This window comes from Rhipicephalus sanguineus, chromosome 9 (genome assembly GCF_013339695.2).
Source record: "Rhipicephalus sanguineus isolate Rsan-2018 chromosome 9, BIME_Rsan_1.4, whole genome shotgun sequence".
Taxonomy (NCBI): Eukaryota; Metazoa; Arthropoda; class Arachnida; order Ixodida; family Ixodidae; genus Rhipicephalus; species Rhipicephalus sanguineus.
Window position 1 is genome coordinate 27,006,967 of NC_051184.2, and position 17,904 is coordinate 27,024,870.

General features: G+C 49.7%; 1 protein-coding gene across 1 annotated transcript in view; it reads right to left on the minus strand.

The window, feature by feature from the left end:
* Positions 1-560: 560 nt before the first annotated feature.
* Positions 561-17,904, minus strand: part of LOC119405402 (natterin-4) — a 35,766-nt gene continuing 18,422 nt past the window's right edge. The window contains exons 2-3 of the mRNA XM_037672242.2: positions 3,505-3,722; positions 561-997 (exon numbers count right to left, since the gene is read on the minus strand). Of these exons, the coding sequence (XP_037528170.1) occupies positions 749-997; positions 3,505-3,722 (467 nt within the window). The 3' untranslated portion in view covers positions 561-748. The remainder of the gene's footprint in view (positions 998-3,504; positions 3,723-17,904) is intronic.

Consider the following 17,904-nt stretch of genomic DNA (forward strand, 5'->3'; position numbering starts at 1 on the left):
GTCGGCGTCCCTAGGCTGGGACACCGCATGACCAGAGTCCGTGCAGCGAGGAACAGTTGAGGAGGGCAGTCTCCCATGCCTCTCAGGAAGGGGCAGATGAAGGGGGCAGGTAGGGATTTTTTGTACATGCCCACACCATGTGGAAGATATCACAGGTCTCCCCACAGTGTGGGCACCACCCATCCATGTGTGGATCAAAATGTTTTATAATTGCAGGACAGAGTAGGAGTGCCTGTCTGCAGGCGCCTTAAGGTGCGCTCCTCCGCCTTACTCAGCCCCTTTGCAGGAGCCGGAAAAAAGCGGTGAGTGTCGCGATAATAGGAAAGAATTTCTCTGAGGTCTATATGCTGGCACCACATTGTTGTGGCCGCGCATCTTATACCTTGTGCGCGTGGTCACGTCTGTCGAGTCTGATGTCACCACGCGCATGGTCGTGCAACATCCTAGTCATAATGAAGCTGATGCATTGCGCATGTGCAACAGCGCTAACTTCATATATATATATATATATATATATATATAATCATTTAAACGAAAATGTATAAAGCTTCGCAGTACAGTGATTCATTTTGTTTACTCAAGCTTCAACAAAAGTTCATTTCAGCCAGGTTCCCACCGTAAGGTTCAACGTTCGAAGGAACTCGATATGTTCCTCGAGAAGAGCCTCAAGATTAGGATCTGCAAAAGAACAAGGTTTCCGTATTATTCAGTTGGCAGCGCAATCTGTGCCTGGCCACGTTCCGCGAGTTCAAAAGTTGATTGTCTTGCAGACAAGAACTTCGTAGTCTTCGTAGTAGTACTCTTTTCCGTAGTATGGTATGTATATTCTTTGCAGAGAAGGGTGCACCTTCCCAACCACCAGGTCGCCATCATGACGGCAGCGGCCGATGTACAGCGGCTCGCCCTTGGAGGTAGTGCCGCCCTGGATTGCTCCAGTAGGGACTGCGCCGGCTGTCCCTGGCAGCCACTCCAGGGTGTTACCATCGGAGACGAGCACCTGAGACAAGCGGGAAAAAAAAAAAAAAACAAAAAAAACGGCGAAGCTTGCACTAAGCCGCGCAAGGCTTGAAACAGCGAAATGGGGCGATTGTGTAGACTACTCTGGTTGCTTTTAGGTTGTTTCTATAGGCCTTAGCTAGGTAATGCAGGTTGTTTGTTTGCTGCTTCTGGATAGTTGCTAGGGTTTAGCTAAGTGATGCTAGGTTGTTTCTGCGTTGATTATGAGCGCAGAGAGCTTCGTGTTAAACCACTGGCAGCCACAGACGCGACATGGATGTCCAAACTGCAGAGACAGAACATCGTGCTGAAACGAAGCGTTCGTACCTATCATAGATCTACGGGCACGTCGTCGTTGGCGTAGGCCTTCTATCGCTTCGGGGTATTCTGGCAGCCGCCGTTGCCTTTCCCCTTCCCTAGTATTCTCTCGTCGTACTATTCGGGGTCTTCGGCTCGCCGCCGTCACTTCGCAGCCATTTGTTGGGCTAACTGTTGCCTTCTTCATTTTTAGTGGACCAGTGGTGAGGAGGTGGACTCAGTGGATTTCAGTGGCACATGGTGGACTCGGTGGAGTTGGATTTCAGTGGCACATGCCCGTTTATGATGATGATAGTTTTTTGGTTCGCCGGAAAATGAACGATTCGCTAGACAGCTTCGCTGTTCAAAAAATTCAGCGAGTTCAACGCCGGGAAACCCGACGCACAGCGAAGCTATAAGCGCGCGAGTGTACGCGATTGGCTAGCGAGATCCGGTGGTGTCGTAAATCCGCCGCTAGATTTGAAATGTGCGCGCTTAGACTTCATTGGGCAAAGCGAGATCGCGTGACCGGCGAGCTCAGGAAAGGGCGTTACAGCGAACGCCTCGTACGTGTCACGTGATTTCGCGAGATCACGTGGCCTGCCGGCTCATGCAGGACGGTGCTTCAGTGAACGCCTCGCGTCACATGTTCTGCCGCTGGCACAGTCGGAATCCTGCTAAGTGTGTGCTCCCTGCAATCTACGTGACCTTCTTACGCGCCCAGGTGCCTTGCCTTGGTTTATTACACATAATGTTACTCTCTAATTAATATAATTAACAAAAATTACGAATTGCTCCGCACTGCCTTGGTTTACTACAACTAATGTATGTCTATAATTAATGTAGTTCATGAAAAGTGTGAATTGCCTTTCCCAGTATATTGTAAGAAGAATCATCACCAGGGGCGTAGCCAGAAATTCTTTTCAGGGAGGGGGGGGGGGGGTTTTCTAGCATACTTTATGTATGTTCGTGCATGCGTTTGTATGTGTGCGTGTACATATATGCAAGCAAAATTGAAAATATTCGGGGGGGTGGGGGGTTGAATCAACACACCGCCCCCCCCCCCCCCCCCTTGGCTACGCCCCTGATCACCATCATTTCGAGCAATATCGTCATCATTACAATTTTGTTTTACTTATTTCTTTATTCACTCCAACACCCCCCTCCCCCCCCCCCCAGTCCCGTGACCTGCGTGCTGCTGCTACTACTACTACTACTACTACTACTACTACTACTACTACTACTACTACTACTACTACTACTACTACTACTTCTACTACTACTACTACTACTTCTACTACTTCTACTACTACTACTACTACTACTACTACGACGACGACGACGGCGACGACGACGACGGCGGCGGCGGCACAGGCTACGGTAAGTCAGCTTCGCCGTAATATCTTTAGCGCTCGTTTAGCGCTCATTTGGACACCAGGCTACGCGTGACGAGCCATGTATGAGCGGGACGAATAAGTGGCTTCGTGAGCCAAAGCAGAAAGGTCGCAAAAGGAAATTCAGCGCCGTTCCACTTTGTGAAGTTGAGCGATCAGCGAAGCTGTCAGGTACGGCACGGCGGTATATCACTGCAAGTTTCACACCATTACGTACAAGCATCGCAAGCATCGAGGATGGCCGGGAGGTTAGCCAGACATGAACATCCGGTTTGCTACCCTGCACTGGGATGGGGAAATAGGTGTTGGAAATAGGGTGTAGACAGAGAGAGAAAAAAAACGCATAAAAAAAAGAAAAACGAACAACGCACACGGCCGGGGCGTTCTAGTTATAGCCGTTCAGAAACCCGGTGGATCGCAAGAAGCGTATAGTATACCGTTTGCACGGCCGTCTTGTGCGACTGTGTTTCCTGTCGATGGCGTACAGCCACAGAGACTTGGATTATTGCGTGTCAGAAAAATTACTTGGGATGCAGCGGTCTTAAAATCGGCTACATGGCGTCTGTGATGAACACTCGCGAGCATTAAAAAAGATTCCAGCTAGTTCCACGCCGTGAAGACCCTCGGACAGCCCCGCCACGGTGGTCTAGTGGTTATGGCGCTCGACTGCTGACACGAAGGTCGCGGGATCGAATCCCGGCTGCGGCGGCTGCATTTCGATGGCACAGGCTCCCCAAAGACAGCGTTGGTCTAAAAAGTGAACGAATTAGCCGCCTAATAACCCAATCGCAAGAGAAGAGCATGACGACTCGCTCACCTGGTAATCGCTGTACTTCTCCTCGATGCCATCGAAGGAGACGTAACAAGTGCCCAGCGAAGGCACCACTTTTCCCGGAAGCACGTCGCCCTTGTGCACAGCGCGAGCCACGAACAATTTGAACTTGCCGTCTTTTTCCTCGCCACCGGCCACGGCGTTGTGCGGAATGTGCTTTCCGCTGCAAGGAACCCAGTGGCACGGCGACTTGTAGCTGCTGGCTGCGCAACAAATTGGACACGCGTTGAGGTTGTTATTATCATTATCTCGAATGACATTTAAACAACCAAGCCTGACGCCCGATAGGTCGATCGTGCTTGCAATACGAGAAACGAAAACCATGGGAATTTCAAACAAAAGGCCGCACACCCGTCGCCGGCTAGCGTATGCAGGAATGCAGCCCTCGAAGGTTCGCCGGTCATACACGTGTTTGTGTGCGCCGTTTTCCAATAGTCGATGCTCTCTCGAGCATGGGTTTGTGCGCGATCAGCCGCGTCTGGCAGTCTGATATTTTGTCGAGGTCACTTGGCATTTTATGTTGCCAAATTTCATTGTTGCCTGGATACGAGCGTATTACCGTCGTTCTTGCCTGTAGCAACTGAAGTGTTGAGGTGCTAAGCACGTGTATGAAGGTCTAATTCCCAGTATCGAGGAAGAAAAAAGTTAGGAGGGAGCATTGTGCAATGCGACAGAAAGAAAGAAAGAAAGAAAGAAAGAAAGAAAGAAAGAAAGAAAGAAAGAAAGAAAGAAAGAAAGAAAGAAAGAAAGGAAGAAAGAAAGAAAGAAAGAAAGAAAGAAAGAAAAGTAGTACGTCAGGTACGCAGACCGCAAAGCTTCGCTTGCCCCCATTTACCCGATAGAGGAAGGGCTCCTGAATTTTTCTTTTCCCGAACTTATTCGATAAATTTCGATGCGAAAGAAATACTCAACACCTCAAATTGGCGCACGTGTATGGAAAATGACCAGGTTTTCATGTTCAAAACATCGATAAAGCCCGCGACAGGAAACGCAGTTTTGCAGATCAGAAACATCTAATGCGTATACAGTAAAACAATGCATACGAAGACATACGAGAGCACAACGGCTAACAATTGATTCGCGATCCTTTGCACTTTATCACTTTCTACTGAGCGTCCACAAAACGTGATACGGAACACACAGATGGCGATGCGATTACCTGACAGAGAACTACGAAAAATTACACCATCTCCCGCTACAGGGGACCATGACTCCCCCCCCCCCCCCCCCCGATGCGAAGCCGGAGCACTTGCACGATGTGCGTTTCGTTGGCGTTCGTTGGGCATGCTACCGACCTCGCGCGTGGAACGACGAACGAGGGACGCTACGCGCGTCGTATCTTCCCTTCAGCCGTGCAACGTTAATTCTCACAGGGCGAGCGGGAACGCCGGTTGAACAGGCGGGCGAGCGGGGGGCAGCGTAGGAGAGGAGGGAGAAGGGCGAGGGGAACGCGCATGCGCCTACGAGATCATCGCGGCGTTGCGCAGGAGAGAATTTCGGCCATGTCTAAGCCCGCGTTTCAAGTGGAAGAGTGGAAGGGGGATGGGAGAGGGGTATGGGAGAGGGGGAGGGGACGAGGGAAAGTGTGAAGAGAGGGAGGGGGGAGGGGAGATTAGGAGAAGTGGAGATGGAACGTGGAAGGGACCGGGGAGAGGGTGAGTGGAGAGGAGGTATTGTGAGAGAGTATGCGCCATGCGCAGTAAGGGTGGGCCCGCCGCACACCCCCACCACCACCACCCCACCACCACCGGATTGCGCTCCGCCTTAAGATACTTCGCATCTAATTAAAGCCGGCCGCAATGGCATGAAGCAAAAATCACAAGCGACAAACTCTAATCCCCCGTGGAAGCCCACTCACCGCCGTAGTCCGACATTCTGCATGAAGCAAAAATCACAAGCGCAAACTCTAATCACACGTGGAAGCCCACTCACCGCCGTAGTCCGACATTCTGCGTCGTGTTTCCGATCGGTCCGTATTAGCTCCCCAAAGGAAGCCTCGCATATATATATATATACACCACGACCTTCGCGCTTGTGACTATGCGCGTTGATAACAGAAAGAGGAAGTCAGCTTGGCATTACGCATGTCATAGCGTGACTGCAATGGTCAACTTCGGTCGATAAGCCGATGGGCAGCTGGAACAATAGTTACATTTTTGTTTTTGTTTTGTTTCTTCATTTCTTCCGAACAAGGCATAATTGATTTATTAAATGCCCCAAACCACGAATATCTACTTAACATCACGCATTCATAATGCCTATTTTAGAATAAAAACCCGAAAAGAAGCAAACCAAGGTACAACTTAAATGTGAAAATGGTATCTTACAGTCGGTAGAACAATCTGCCGAAATTTTCAATCAGCATTTTTGCTTCGGTTTTCTCCGACGAATTGCCGCTACAATCACGAATGCCTCCATTGGATGCAATTTTGCACGAGTTTCAATCTAACACGATAACAGTAACCGGCCTAGCGCGCACTATAGAGACACTACCGTGCAAAACTTGTCCGGGTGCGGACGGTATCAGCGCAAAAGCTTTTGAAGCTGACGTCAGACAAATCATCCTACCTCTTATCTCTAATATTTCAGCAGTCACGGGATTCTGGGTGCCTTCCTGATGACTGGAAAATTGCGAATGCCATTCCTTGCTTTAAATCTGGAGACAAGCACATCGCTAACAATTACCGTCCTATTTCTCTGACATCCGTTTGTTGTAAGATGCTCGAACATATCTTATACAGCCATATAATGTCTCACCTTGAATCCAATAAGCGACTTTTTGAAAACCAACATGGCTTTCAGAAACATAAATCCTGTAACGCTCAGCTGTTTGAGCTAGTTACAGATTTACACAACTCCTTCAATAAATCATTGTTAATCGATGCAATTTTGATTGATTTTTCTAAAGCGTTTGATCGCGTCCCTCATCAACGTCTTCTAACAAAACTATGTAGTCCGGCTCGATGAAAAAACATTTCAGTGAATTGAAGGCTTTCTAACTGAAAGATTTCAGTGTGTTAAAATCTACTCCTACATGTCCATACAGACGCAGGTCAAGTCGGGCGTTCCGCAAGGGTCAGTTTAAGGGCCGCTGTTATTTCTAATCTATATCAACGATATATCAATTAACATGCAGTCAACCGTACGATTTTTCGCTGATGAATTCGTAATATATAAAGAAATAGCCAATCTGAACGACATTTTAACCCTGCAATCTGACTTAACGAAACTTTACCAATGGTGCAGCAAATGGCCAATGAAAATTAACGTTGAAAAGACCAAGCATGTTAAATTCGGTCGAGATGCCAATCAAATCCCGAATATGTACCTCATCAACAACTCTCCCGTTGAAACGGTATCGTCCATTAAATACTTAGGTGTTATCCTGCATTACAATCTTAAATGGAACAATCATGTAGAATTAATTACCGGCAATGCATTTCGTAAGCTTGGCATTTTAAAACGCCGCCTACGTCTGGCTACTTCAGACACTAAACTTCAGGCATTTAATTTGCTCATTAACCATTAGACCACCGTGGCGGCTCTATCTTGGAAGAAATGTAAATATTAAAACTTGCTCTAACACATAGAAAGGAGACGCGATGCGCCCACGCGTATAGCTTCTCCCATGAAGTATGCGGCTATGCATGGGTTCAATCATGCAGAGCTGGTTTTTAATGAGTTCAGCAACGTATAATCAACCAAATGGCCTCTCAAAATGTAGGGTTTTCCATTAAGGGCGGGTCGATGCTGAAACGGAATAAAAATAAACTGTTTGTGAGGTGTTGACGAAATTCCTTTTTTTTTATTTGAAAGCCCCACGTATGCAATTATGTACGGAATATAACATCTTTCTAATGTCCGCCACGGCTTCTCACGGTGGTATACGGATCCGAGTGGTACAATTTTCAATGAATCTTGAAAGCGATGGCCTGCGATGGCCTTTGAGCGTTGGCCTGGGTTATGTTGACTTCAAGGGCATCGATTGCAGCTTATTCGTATAGACCCGCGACTTCAGGAAACCCGGCCCACAAGAAAATGTCTAGCTCGGTCAAATCGCACGATCTTAGTGGGCAATAAATTCAGGCCACCTCTGCGAGAGATACCCACACTCTGAAATCTTCCATGCAAAAATATCCATCGTTACGTCCACTGCGTGGCAGAGCGCAGTCCTGCATGAAGCACATGCATGCCGTCTACGTCCATATCGTTCAATTTAGGTCAGAAGAAATCGGTTATCATCTTTCCGTAGCGCTCGCCTTGACAGTGATGGCCTCACCAACGTCGCTCTAAAAAAAAAAGTAGGGACCAATGGCGCCACTGGCCCAAAATCCGCGCTAAACTATGTTTTTGTGGATGGATTCCTGCCTGGCGAACATCTTGTGAGCTGGCGTCGTGCCATAAAGGGCAATTGTGCTTGTTAACAAACCCATCCATCAAAAAAGGCGCCTAGTCGCTAGACATGATTTTTCGACGCAACATTTGCACGAACAGTCACTTTCATAATAAAATTTCATCAGTTGGACGTGGTGCTCATTCGTGTAACTTGCCATCGCGATTTGGCATCAGTGACTGATTCATAAAAAAATTACACCATTTCCCGCTAAAGGGGGCCATGAGGCGATGCGAAGCCGGAGCACTTGCACGATCGCGTTCCGGCGGCGTTCTTTGGGCATACTACCGACCTCGCGTCGTGGAACGCGAAGAGGAACGCTACGCGCGTCTTGTCTTCCCTCTAGCCTGGCCGTTAATTCTCACAGGGCGAGTGGGGAACGCAGTCGGCGGGCTTGCGAGAGGGGGGTAGCGTAGGAGAGAGGGGGGGAGGGGACGGGCGTGCGCTGGTGATCATCGCGGCGTTGCGCAGGAGAGAATTTCGGCATGTCTAGCCCGCGTTTCAGAGGAAGAGTGGAAAGGGGGAGGGGAGAGGGGAGGAGAGAGGGGGAGTGGAGAGGGTATGCGCATGCGCAGTAAGGGTGGTCACGCCGCACACCACCACCACCGGATTGAACTCCGCCATAAGATACTTCGCATCTAAAAACATCCTAATTACATCAAGGGGAACCGCTCGTAGCAATCTGCGCATCTGTTCAAGATCACGCGGCCGAATTTACACCGGCTAGTCACAGGAAAACCAAAAGAAAAAGTCAGTTTCGCCGCAAGGGCGAAGCAATGAATGCGATAGCAAGAAATTGAAATGTCACATGAAGAACGACAAGCAGCTCTATACTTGAAGCGCGCAGCTGAAGCACAAAGAAGGACGCCCGAAAAGAACGCACAGGTGTACACAGGACAAGCGTGATCTAACAACTGTCACAGTTGTTACGTCTTTGTGCTTGAGCAACGCGCTGCAAGGGTCGACAATGGAGAATCAGACGCTCTTAGATATTTCTTTTTCTTTTAAACTGCGGCGCGTGGAGTGACCCCTCTGCGTCCCCGGTGTTTTTCTTTCTTTCTTTTTTTTTTGTTCCACATCGCGAGTGTGTACAGAAAGCGCTTTTTTTTTGTTAGACACAATGTTAATAAGAACTAACAGACAATTATTAAAGGGGCCGACAACTGGTCAGAACGTGTGATTAGATCCTGGTAGAAATGAAAAGACCATGAAATATAGTGACAGATTCCAGCATCCTTTTCGCGTTGCGAGAAGGATTTATATTTTTAAATCGTGCTTAAAAGTAACAAAAAACGGTACGCCGCGCAGCCTGGCGGAAGATCCTTGAAGCTGGATTATGAAGTCGGTCACTTTGCTGTACGTAGTCTGATGCTTTCATGCACGCCATAATTGGTCCTCAAAGTTAGATTATGTATATTATTATCTATCCCCGCTATGTTCTGTGCTGCCTACGAAGTAAAGGGAGTTGCACGGTGAGAAGCGGCGCTGCCTTCGCGACCGCCAATGACCCATGTCTTGCCGCGGCGCATGCGCGCGGAGTGCACGCATGCGCAGTAAACCGCCGCGCTTGAACACGAACCGCTCTCGCGCTCACTGTTTGCAGCATGTATGGTCAAGTGTGTATAAGACTTCATATTCGCCACAGATAGAAAAATTCTCGTTAAAAATGTTTGACGGTGTTTTCCACGTTACCATTCCGTAGCTAGACACTCTGACCGTTGCTTTCCGTTGCGCTAAAGAAAATAGGTGCCCTAAAAATTGGTTGTCAGTCCCTATAACAGGCATTATCAACAGGCATTTTTAGCAGACATTATCTGTTAGTTCTTATCAACTCTTATTAATATTGTGTCTAACAAAGAAAAACGAGCCCTTATTAGTCATCTTTCTATCAGGCTTGGAAACTCCGCGGGTTCCGAGCAGAGTGAAACAATAAAGTAGTTTAGACAGGTAAATTATTGTTCAAGAACTGTGTCGTGGTTAATTTCACCTGATTCACAGCAGTAATCTGCTGTGAATCAGTTCGCTAGCTGTTATAGGGCGCCTATCAGGCCTGTAGCCAAAGGACACCCCTCCCCCGAAATTGCTAGGACACCCCTCCCCCGAAATTTTGGTGAAGTAGGTGTTTTTACCAAAAATAAATAACGAAAATAGGTGTTTTTCTCGAATAGTCAAGGTTTTCAGCAAGTGCCCCCCCCCCCCCCCTCCGAAAAATATTCCTGGCTATGGGCATAGCGCCTATATTTCCTAATGACTCATTTATGACTGAAGAGATGATTAATACCCCATCAGCAGCCGATAAACTTATTGAAAAAGCTCGGCTAATATCACCAGAAACCGCGCACAATGGAATCCGTCGGCAACTTCCCGGTCGCGATTAATAAATGTGCGTCATTACCACGCGCGCCGCTTAATTCAATTAGAAAACAAGATGAATATGGAAAGCGAAGCCAATATTGGGACATGAGTTGACGCGGCATCAGCGACCCGTAAGCACACATTGCATCGACGTACATACGTAAGCCAAATCTAGTTCCTCTTTGGCTTATCTGTGCAATAGCAGCCTATACGCCGAAGGTCGCGGTGGCAGTATATTTAGGAGCTGAACTAGTAAACGGCACAGACCGTCACGTGCGAAACGGCACAGGCGGCCTCAGGTTCACCTCAAAGCTCGGAACAACTATGGCCGACTACGAGAGTAAGTTCAACAACTGCACTCGTCACGTCTTTCTGAGTACATTTTCTTTTTTCTCATCAAAGTGACAGTAAAAGTGCATTTCACAGCCAACGGACTCTGGGAAGCAGTGGCGTAAATCCAGGAGAATCACAACGGGGGACACACGTCTTGCCATTGCGGCCATCTTAGTTTTATAAAAATAGGTATTACTTTTAATTATATAAAAATTAAAATCGTGTTTTGAAACAAAATTTAAAAAAAAAAGACAAGCATGGGCCTCGGCGCCGAATCAGGGAGCTCAGTATAACAGCACTGAGCAGAAATGTACGTTGGTAAAGTTATTTTCTAAGTGAAACTTGAAAGGCTCTAGCACATTTATAGTTAATAATGTCATTTCAGTTAAACGATCAAATGAAAGTACTAGCACTTTCTTGTCATAATTACGCATAAATGTACAGCTTTTCTTTAACTTCAGCTTCATTCCACACTGTGTTTACCCGTTAGTAGCCTCCTACAATTTACCTATGGAAGCATTTTTGTAACGCATATTTGTGTTCGCCAGTGATTTAAAAATCAAAAACATAACAGAATCTGTCATAGTCCAGCAGTCGGATTCATACTTCATTGTCAATGGCTTCCACCAAATCGTCGACATAAATAAATAACGGTAGGGATTCTTTATTAACGTTGCATTTTAAAGCCAAGCATAATGGACATTTGCAGTACGTCAGAAGTAACCAGCGACATTCAAGAAAGCTCGTGTTCTATACAGTGCCTTTTGACACGAAAAGTGGCTGCTTTAACTTTTGCACATCGTTTCTGCTCTTTGGAAGGTCTTTTTGAAGGTGGGGGGGGGGGGGGGATTTGCAAGGGGTGTCCCTCCCAGCCTGAACAAAAAGGGGGGGGGGGGAGAAGGGCGCCAGCTGCAATGAACCACCTTTGTTTTATTAATAAATGTCGTTTATCTTTTTTTTGTCAAATTCAGAACTTTAGTTCTGTGCTAGCTCTCTCAGGTATTTTTAACAGTGCGTACCGCTTTCCTTGCAAATTGCTTAAATGCAGTTGAACCTTGCCATAACGAACACTGGTATAGCGAATTATCGGTTATAGCGAAATAAGCACGAACTTAGTCTGGTCATGCTTGATTCCCGTGACATTTATTCCTTTTATAACGAAACCGAAAACGCCAGAGCCACGCACCGCGATGTCGGCTGTAACGAAGAAACGTTTGGTTCGCGCAAGGCTCAAAACTCTAAAGGTATCGTAAAAAACAAAATAAACATCGAAAGACAATTCACAAAAAAATAAATTTTTTAATATGGTTGTGATATTATTGACTTGGTTTTAAAATATGTCAAACGAACTTTGTTCTGTTGCAATTTAACCTTCTTATCTTCCGGTCTATTTAGTTTGAAGTGCCACCAGAAAACACGTAAAGATTATCTCGTTTGTAGTTCGTTTGAAGCCTATAGAACAATGCGCTTGTGTACCTACGATTCTTGCGCGAGCCAGAATGCCCATTAGTTAGAGTCGATATTCATGTCTACTGTTACAACGAATATCGGAAACCCGCCGCGTCTGTCTAGCGGTCTTGATGCTCGACTGCTGACCCGGAGGTCGCGGCGGCCGCATTTTCGATGGCAAGCGGAACTGCTAGAGGCCCGTGTAAATTTCTGAAGCCCTCCACCACGGCGTCTTTCGTAATCACATCTAGGTTCTGTGGCGTAAAACCCCAGCAATTACGCTGCATTAACGAATATCGGATATAAGAATATCGGATATATATATATATATATATATATATATATATATATATATATCTTACCGGTGCACATCGTCTTCACTCTTGCTGGCGCCGATGCAATCTATACATATAAATTGATGTGTCTTTTGTATTTCTTTTTGTATGTCCACGCAGCTTATGTTGCAAATTTTCAAGTATTTGTGTTCTAGATATTTTTTGCTGCTCCGCACATTTTGACTTTTGGCACATGACGTAGCACTGTTTGTTGGATGTTTTAATGTTGCTCATTTTTCGTGGCGAAGCCACGTCAGGCAGAATGGCCTTTAACTTCGCTTCGTTTTGCTTTGTGTTTCCCATAAAATCTGTTCATTCATTCATTCATTCATTCATTCTATAAAGAGGTTTATTAGCGGCGACGATACTCAACAGCGACAGTCGAGGCGGGGCCGACTCTCAGCGCGAGTTGCGTTCTCTTCTAAAAGAGCCGAAGAGGGCGACCCACTAGGAGGTGTTCGAGAGGACGACCCATTACCAAGTTCGATCGCTTCGCTACAATTACCCCGGGTACAAAAAGGGAGCCGCCTGGCGACCTAGCAACTTGTCACTATGAGGGGGTCGTGGTAGGGCTTCAGGCGCTCCACGTTGACAATGTCGCGCCCTCGACGGCGCAGGTCCGAAGATAGTTCTATGGGTTCGATCAGGTAGTTGACCGGGGATGTGCGTTCGACGATACGGTAGGGGCCTTCGTATTTCGGCAGTAGTTTTGAAGAGAGGCCGGTTGCAGTGGTAGGGACCGAGAGCCATACAAGCGCTCCGGGGAGGAACGTGGACTCAGAAGTGGTGGTGCCACCGCGAAGGCTCTTCTGCCGCTCTTGTTCGTGCGTTGTAAAGGCCTTTGCAAGCTCGCGACACTCTTCAGCAAGCCTGGCTGTGTCAGAAATAGGCGCACAATCAGATGGATCCGGCTTGTAGGGAAGGATTGTGTCGATTGTGTGCGACGGGTGCCTGCCATACAATAAGAAAAAGGGAGAGAAACCAGTAGTGCTCTGAGGGGCGGTATTGTAGGCGTACGTAACGAAGGGCAGAATGGCATCCCAATTTGTGTGGTCGGCGGCGACGTACATCGAGAGCATGTCGCCGAGCGTGCGGTTTAAAGCGTTCGGTGAGGCCATTCGTCTGCGGATGGTAAGCAGTAGTTTTGCGGTGAACAACGTTGCACTCTTTGAGAATGGCTTCGACGACTTCCGACAAGAAGACACGGCCTCGATCACTGAGCAGCTCCTGGGGTGGACCGTGACGCAGCATGAATCGATGGAGCAGGAAGGAGGCCACATCGCGCGCTGTAGCCGCAGGGAGGGCGGCAGTTTCAGCGTATCGCGTGAGGTAGTCTACAGCGACGATGGCCCAGCGGTTACCAGCGGACGTCAGAGGAAGTGGCCCATACAAATCGATGCCAACGCGCCCAACGGCCGGTCAGGGCAAGGTAGAGGTTGCAGACCTGCCGGCGACAGGTGCGTTGAAGTTTTGCGGCGCTGACAATCGATGCAGGAGCGAACAAACTTCTGCACGTAGCGGTACATTCCTCGCCAAAAGTACCGTTGGCGAATGCGGTGGTAGGTTTTCGATACCCCAGAGTGTGCACACTGCGGATCAGAGTGGAACGACTCGCATATGTGAGAACGCAGACTGCGGGGTATTACTAGTAGCCACTGGCGACCGTCGCCGTCGTAATTGCGTCGATGGAGGAGGTCGTCGCGAACGGCGAAGTGGTGGGCTTGACGACGCAATGCGCGAGAGGATGGTGTGGCCGATGGATCGGTCAGCAAGTCTATCAGTGAGGCAATCCATTGATCCTTGCGCTGTTCGGTAGCGATGGTGTGAACGTCGATTGAAGCTACAGCTATGTGAGACACTGAGCTGTGGGCATTGTCGTCAGGCAAGGGAGAGCGGGACAGGGCGTCGGCGTCAGCATGCTGGCGTCCGTTGCGGTACAGCACACGGATGTCGTAGTCTTGCAGGCGAAGTGCCCACCGGGCGAGACGGCCTGAGGGATCCTTCAAGGACGACAACCAGCATAGTGCATGATGGTCGGTGACGACATCAAATGGGCGACCATACAAATAAGGTCGGAACTTCGTAAGGGCCCAAATGATTGCCAGGCATTCTTTCTCCGTAACGGTATAGTTGGTCTCAGCTTTAGTAAGCGTACGACTTGCATATGCCACGACGTATTCCGGGAACCCAGGTTTGCGCTGCGCAAGGACAGCGCCGAGGCCACACCGCTGGCGTCCGTGTGTACTTCTGTAGGGGCCGTCGGGTCGTAGTGGCGTAGTATCGGAGGAGACGTCAACAAACTACGGAGCTTTGCGAAAGCGTCATCGCACTCTGACGACCACGAATTGAGGGGCCCGTTGCTGCCAAGGAGCTTCGTCAGCGGCGATATAATAGTCGCGAAGTTGCGGATGAAGCGCCGAAAGTAGGAGCATAGTCCTACGAAACTGCGCAGTTCTTTGACCGACGTAGGTTTGGGGAACTCTGACACGGCCCGAAGCTTGGCTGGATCGGGGAGAATTCCGTCCTTGGACACGACGTAGCCCAGTATTGTCAGCTGCCGTGCTGCAAATCGGCACTTCTTTAGATTCAGTTGTAGCCCGGCGTCGCTCAAACGTGTCAACACATCCCGTAGGCGTTGAAGATGCGTGGAGAAGTCCGGGGCGAAAACTACCACGTCGTCGAGATAACACAGGCACGTGTGCCATTTCAAGTTGCGCAGAACGGTATCCATCATGCGCTCAAAGGTCGCGGGCGCATTACACAGCCCAAACGGCATGACGTTGAATTCGTACAAGCCATCCGGCGTGACAAAGGCTGTCTTCGGTCGAGCGTCATCAGCCATGGGGACTTGCCAGTACCCTGAGCGCAAATCAAGCGATGAAAAGAATTCTGCTCCTTGCAGGCTGTCAATGGCGTCGTCTATTCGAGGTAGGGGATAAACGTCCTTACGGGTGATCTTATTTAGTCGTCGGTAGTCCACACAGAACCGCACAGAGCCGTCCTTCTTCGCAACAAGAACGACAGGAGACGCCCACGGGCTGTTTGAGGGCCGAATAACGTCGCGGCGAAGCATGTCGTCGACTTGCTCGTTAATTACACGACGCTCTGCTGGAGATACGCGATATGGACGTTGCCGCAGTGGTGGTTGAGCGCCAGTGTCGATGCAATGGGTGACAGCAGACGTGCGGCCGAGAGGAGTTTGCGCGACATCGAACGAAGAACGAAATTCTTCCAACAGGCATAAAAGCTGGGAACGCTCGACCGACGTAAGGTTGTCAGCAATCGAGGAAAGAAATACATCAGCGGATGACGAATCAGATGTGGAAACAGCACTGAGCGTACGGGAGCTGGCGCAGTGCGTGTCACCCGGTGCGTCCATAAGTTGTGCGTCTTCGAGGGGTTCCGCTCTGCCGAGACATTCCCCTCGCACCAACATAACCATGAACGGGGATGGGTTGGTCACAAAAATATCCGTGTTGCCCTGAGTGATTTCCACGGTCGCAAATGGCACCAGCAAGCCTTTCCTAGTGAAAACGCGGTCACATGGAGAAAGAAGTGCAACGGCGTCGCAGAGACCGGTGCAATAGACTGACACAGCCGTTGACGAATTCGCAGGAACTGTGATGTCGTCTTTGACGAATACCTTGGTCGCAGCCGATGAACTGTCTGCCAGCGTCAAATGTGAGAATGGTGAGAGCTCTAATTCGGCTGGTGCGCAATGAATGACGGCGTCGTGGCGGGCGAGAAAATCCCATCCCAGGATCACGTCGTGAGAGCATGAAGAAATTATGATGAATTCGACGGCGTACAGAGCGTCCTGAATGATGACACGGGCTGTGCATACCGCCGTCGGGTGAATACTTTGGGTGCTGGCTGTACGGAGGGAGAGCCCGGAAAGCGGCGTCGTCACTTTTCGTAGCAGGCGGCTTAGTTTAGCATCCATAACAGATACGGCGGCTCCGGTATCGATAAGGGCAGATGCGCGAACACCGTCCACAAAAACGTCTATCACGTTCGATGGTCTTCGCTGAGGGCTTTCGCAGTTCGATAGCGTCGCAGCCCTTGCCTCGTGGACTGCGACGACTAGTTTTCCTGGTCGCGTGCGACCGAACGTGGCCGCATCGGTGACAGCGAGCGGCGTCGTGGTGACGGTGAACGGCGGGTAGATGCAGCTGGGCGAGACGGCGGCGACGGAGGCGTAGGTGGGTCGTAATACGGCCGGTTCGACTGGATGGTGGCAGGCGACACGTCTCTAGGCGGCTGCACGCGATTGCAATAGCGCGCCACGTGGCCGGCGTAACCGCATGCGAAGCATATGGGGCGGTTGTCAGGTGTGCGCCATCGGTTCGCTGGGGCAGGGCCCGCCCATGGTGCAGGACGGGATTGACGGGGCGGCAACTGATAGGACTGCATGGTGGGCTGCAGTCGTGGCCTGTGCGTGACGTCGGCGTAGGCTACCGGTACATCAGCTTCGAAAGAGTAAGGTCGAGTGGAGGCTTCGGCGTAAATGTGTGGGGCCGCCGTAGCGACTGATGGGGGCGGTCTTGCGACAACTTGGGCGTAACTCAAAGGTGCAGAAGCCGGATGGTGCTGGTGGTACTCGGGCATGACCTCCGCGATTTCCTGCTCAATTGCTCGACGGAGGGGAGGCAGAAGGGTGGTCGACTGCTGTTGAGCGTACCGAGGGCGAGCAAAGTCCAGCAAAGAGAACTGGCGCGCGATTTCCTCGCGCACGAAGGTCTTGATCTCTGCGAGCAACGCGGAGTGGTCGGGTATGGTCGACAAGCCAGCAAGCTCGGCGTCGCGTGATCGAGAGCGACGGGTCATCGATCGCTGCCGGCGCAGCTCCTCATAGCTTTGGCAGAGCGTGATGACCTCTGCCACTGTGCTGGGGTTCTTGGCGAGCAGCATGGTGAAGGCGTCGTCGTCGATGCCTTTCATGATGTGCCTGATCTTGTCAGAATCGGACATGGTGGCGTCGGCTTTCTTACAGAAGTCTAAGACGTCTTCAATGTAACTGGTGAATGATTCACCGGTCTGCTGGGCGCGTTCACGTAAGCGCTGTTCGGCCTGGAGCTTACGAACGGCAGGTCGGCCGAACACGTTGATAATGGCGGTCTTGAAGTCGGACCACGTCGTAAAATCGGATGCGTGGTTGTTTGTACCACAGGCCCGCCACACCCGCGACGTAGAAAACGAGGTTAGTCAATTTTCCGGCCTCGTCCCATTTATTGGGGACACTCACGCGCTCGTAAATGGCGAGCCAGTCCTCCACGTCGGTACCATCGGCGCCAGTGAAGACTGGAGGGTCGCGAATACGAGGGACACCGGGACATGTCGGTGCGAGCGGGGTCGTTTGCTGGGAGGCGTCTTGAGACATGGTAGGCGGCAAGGTACGGGATCGAAGAGCCAGGGGCATCGAACGAGGGCCGAAGTTGTTGTGAAGGCTCAGCACTCTCCACCAAATTATAAAGAGGTTTATTAGCGGCGACGATACTCAACAGCGACAGTCGAGGCGGG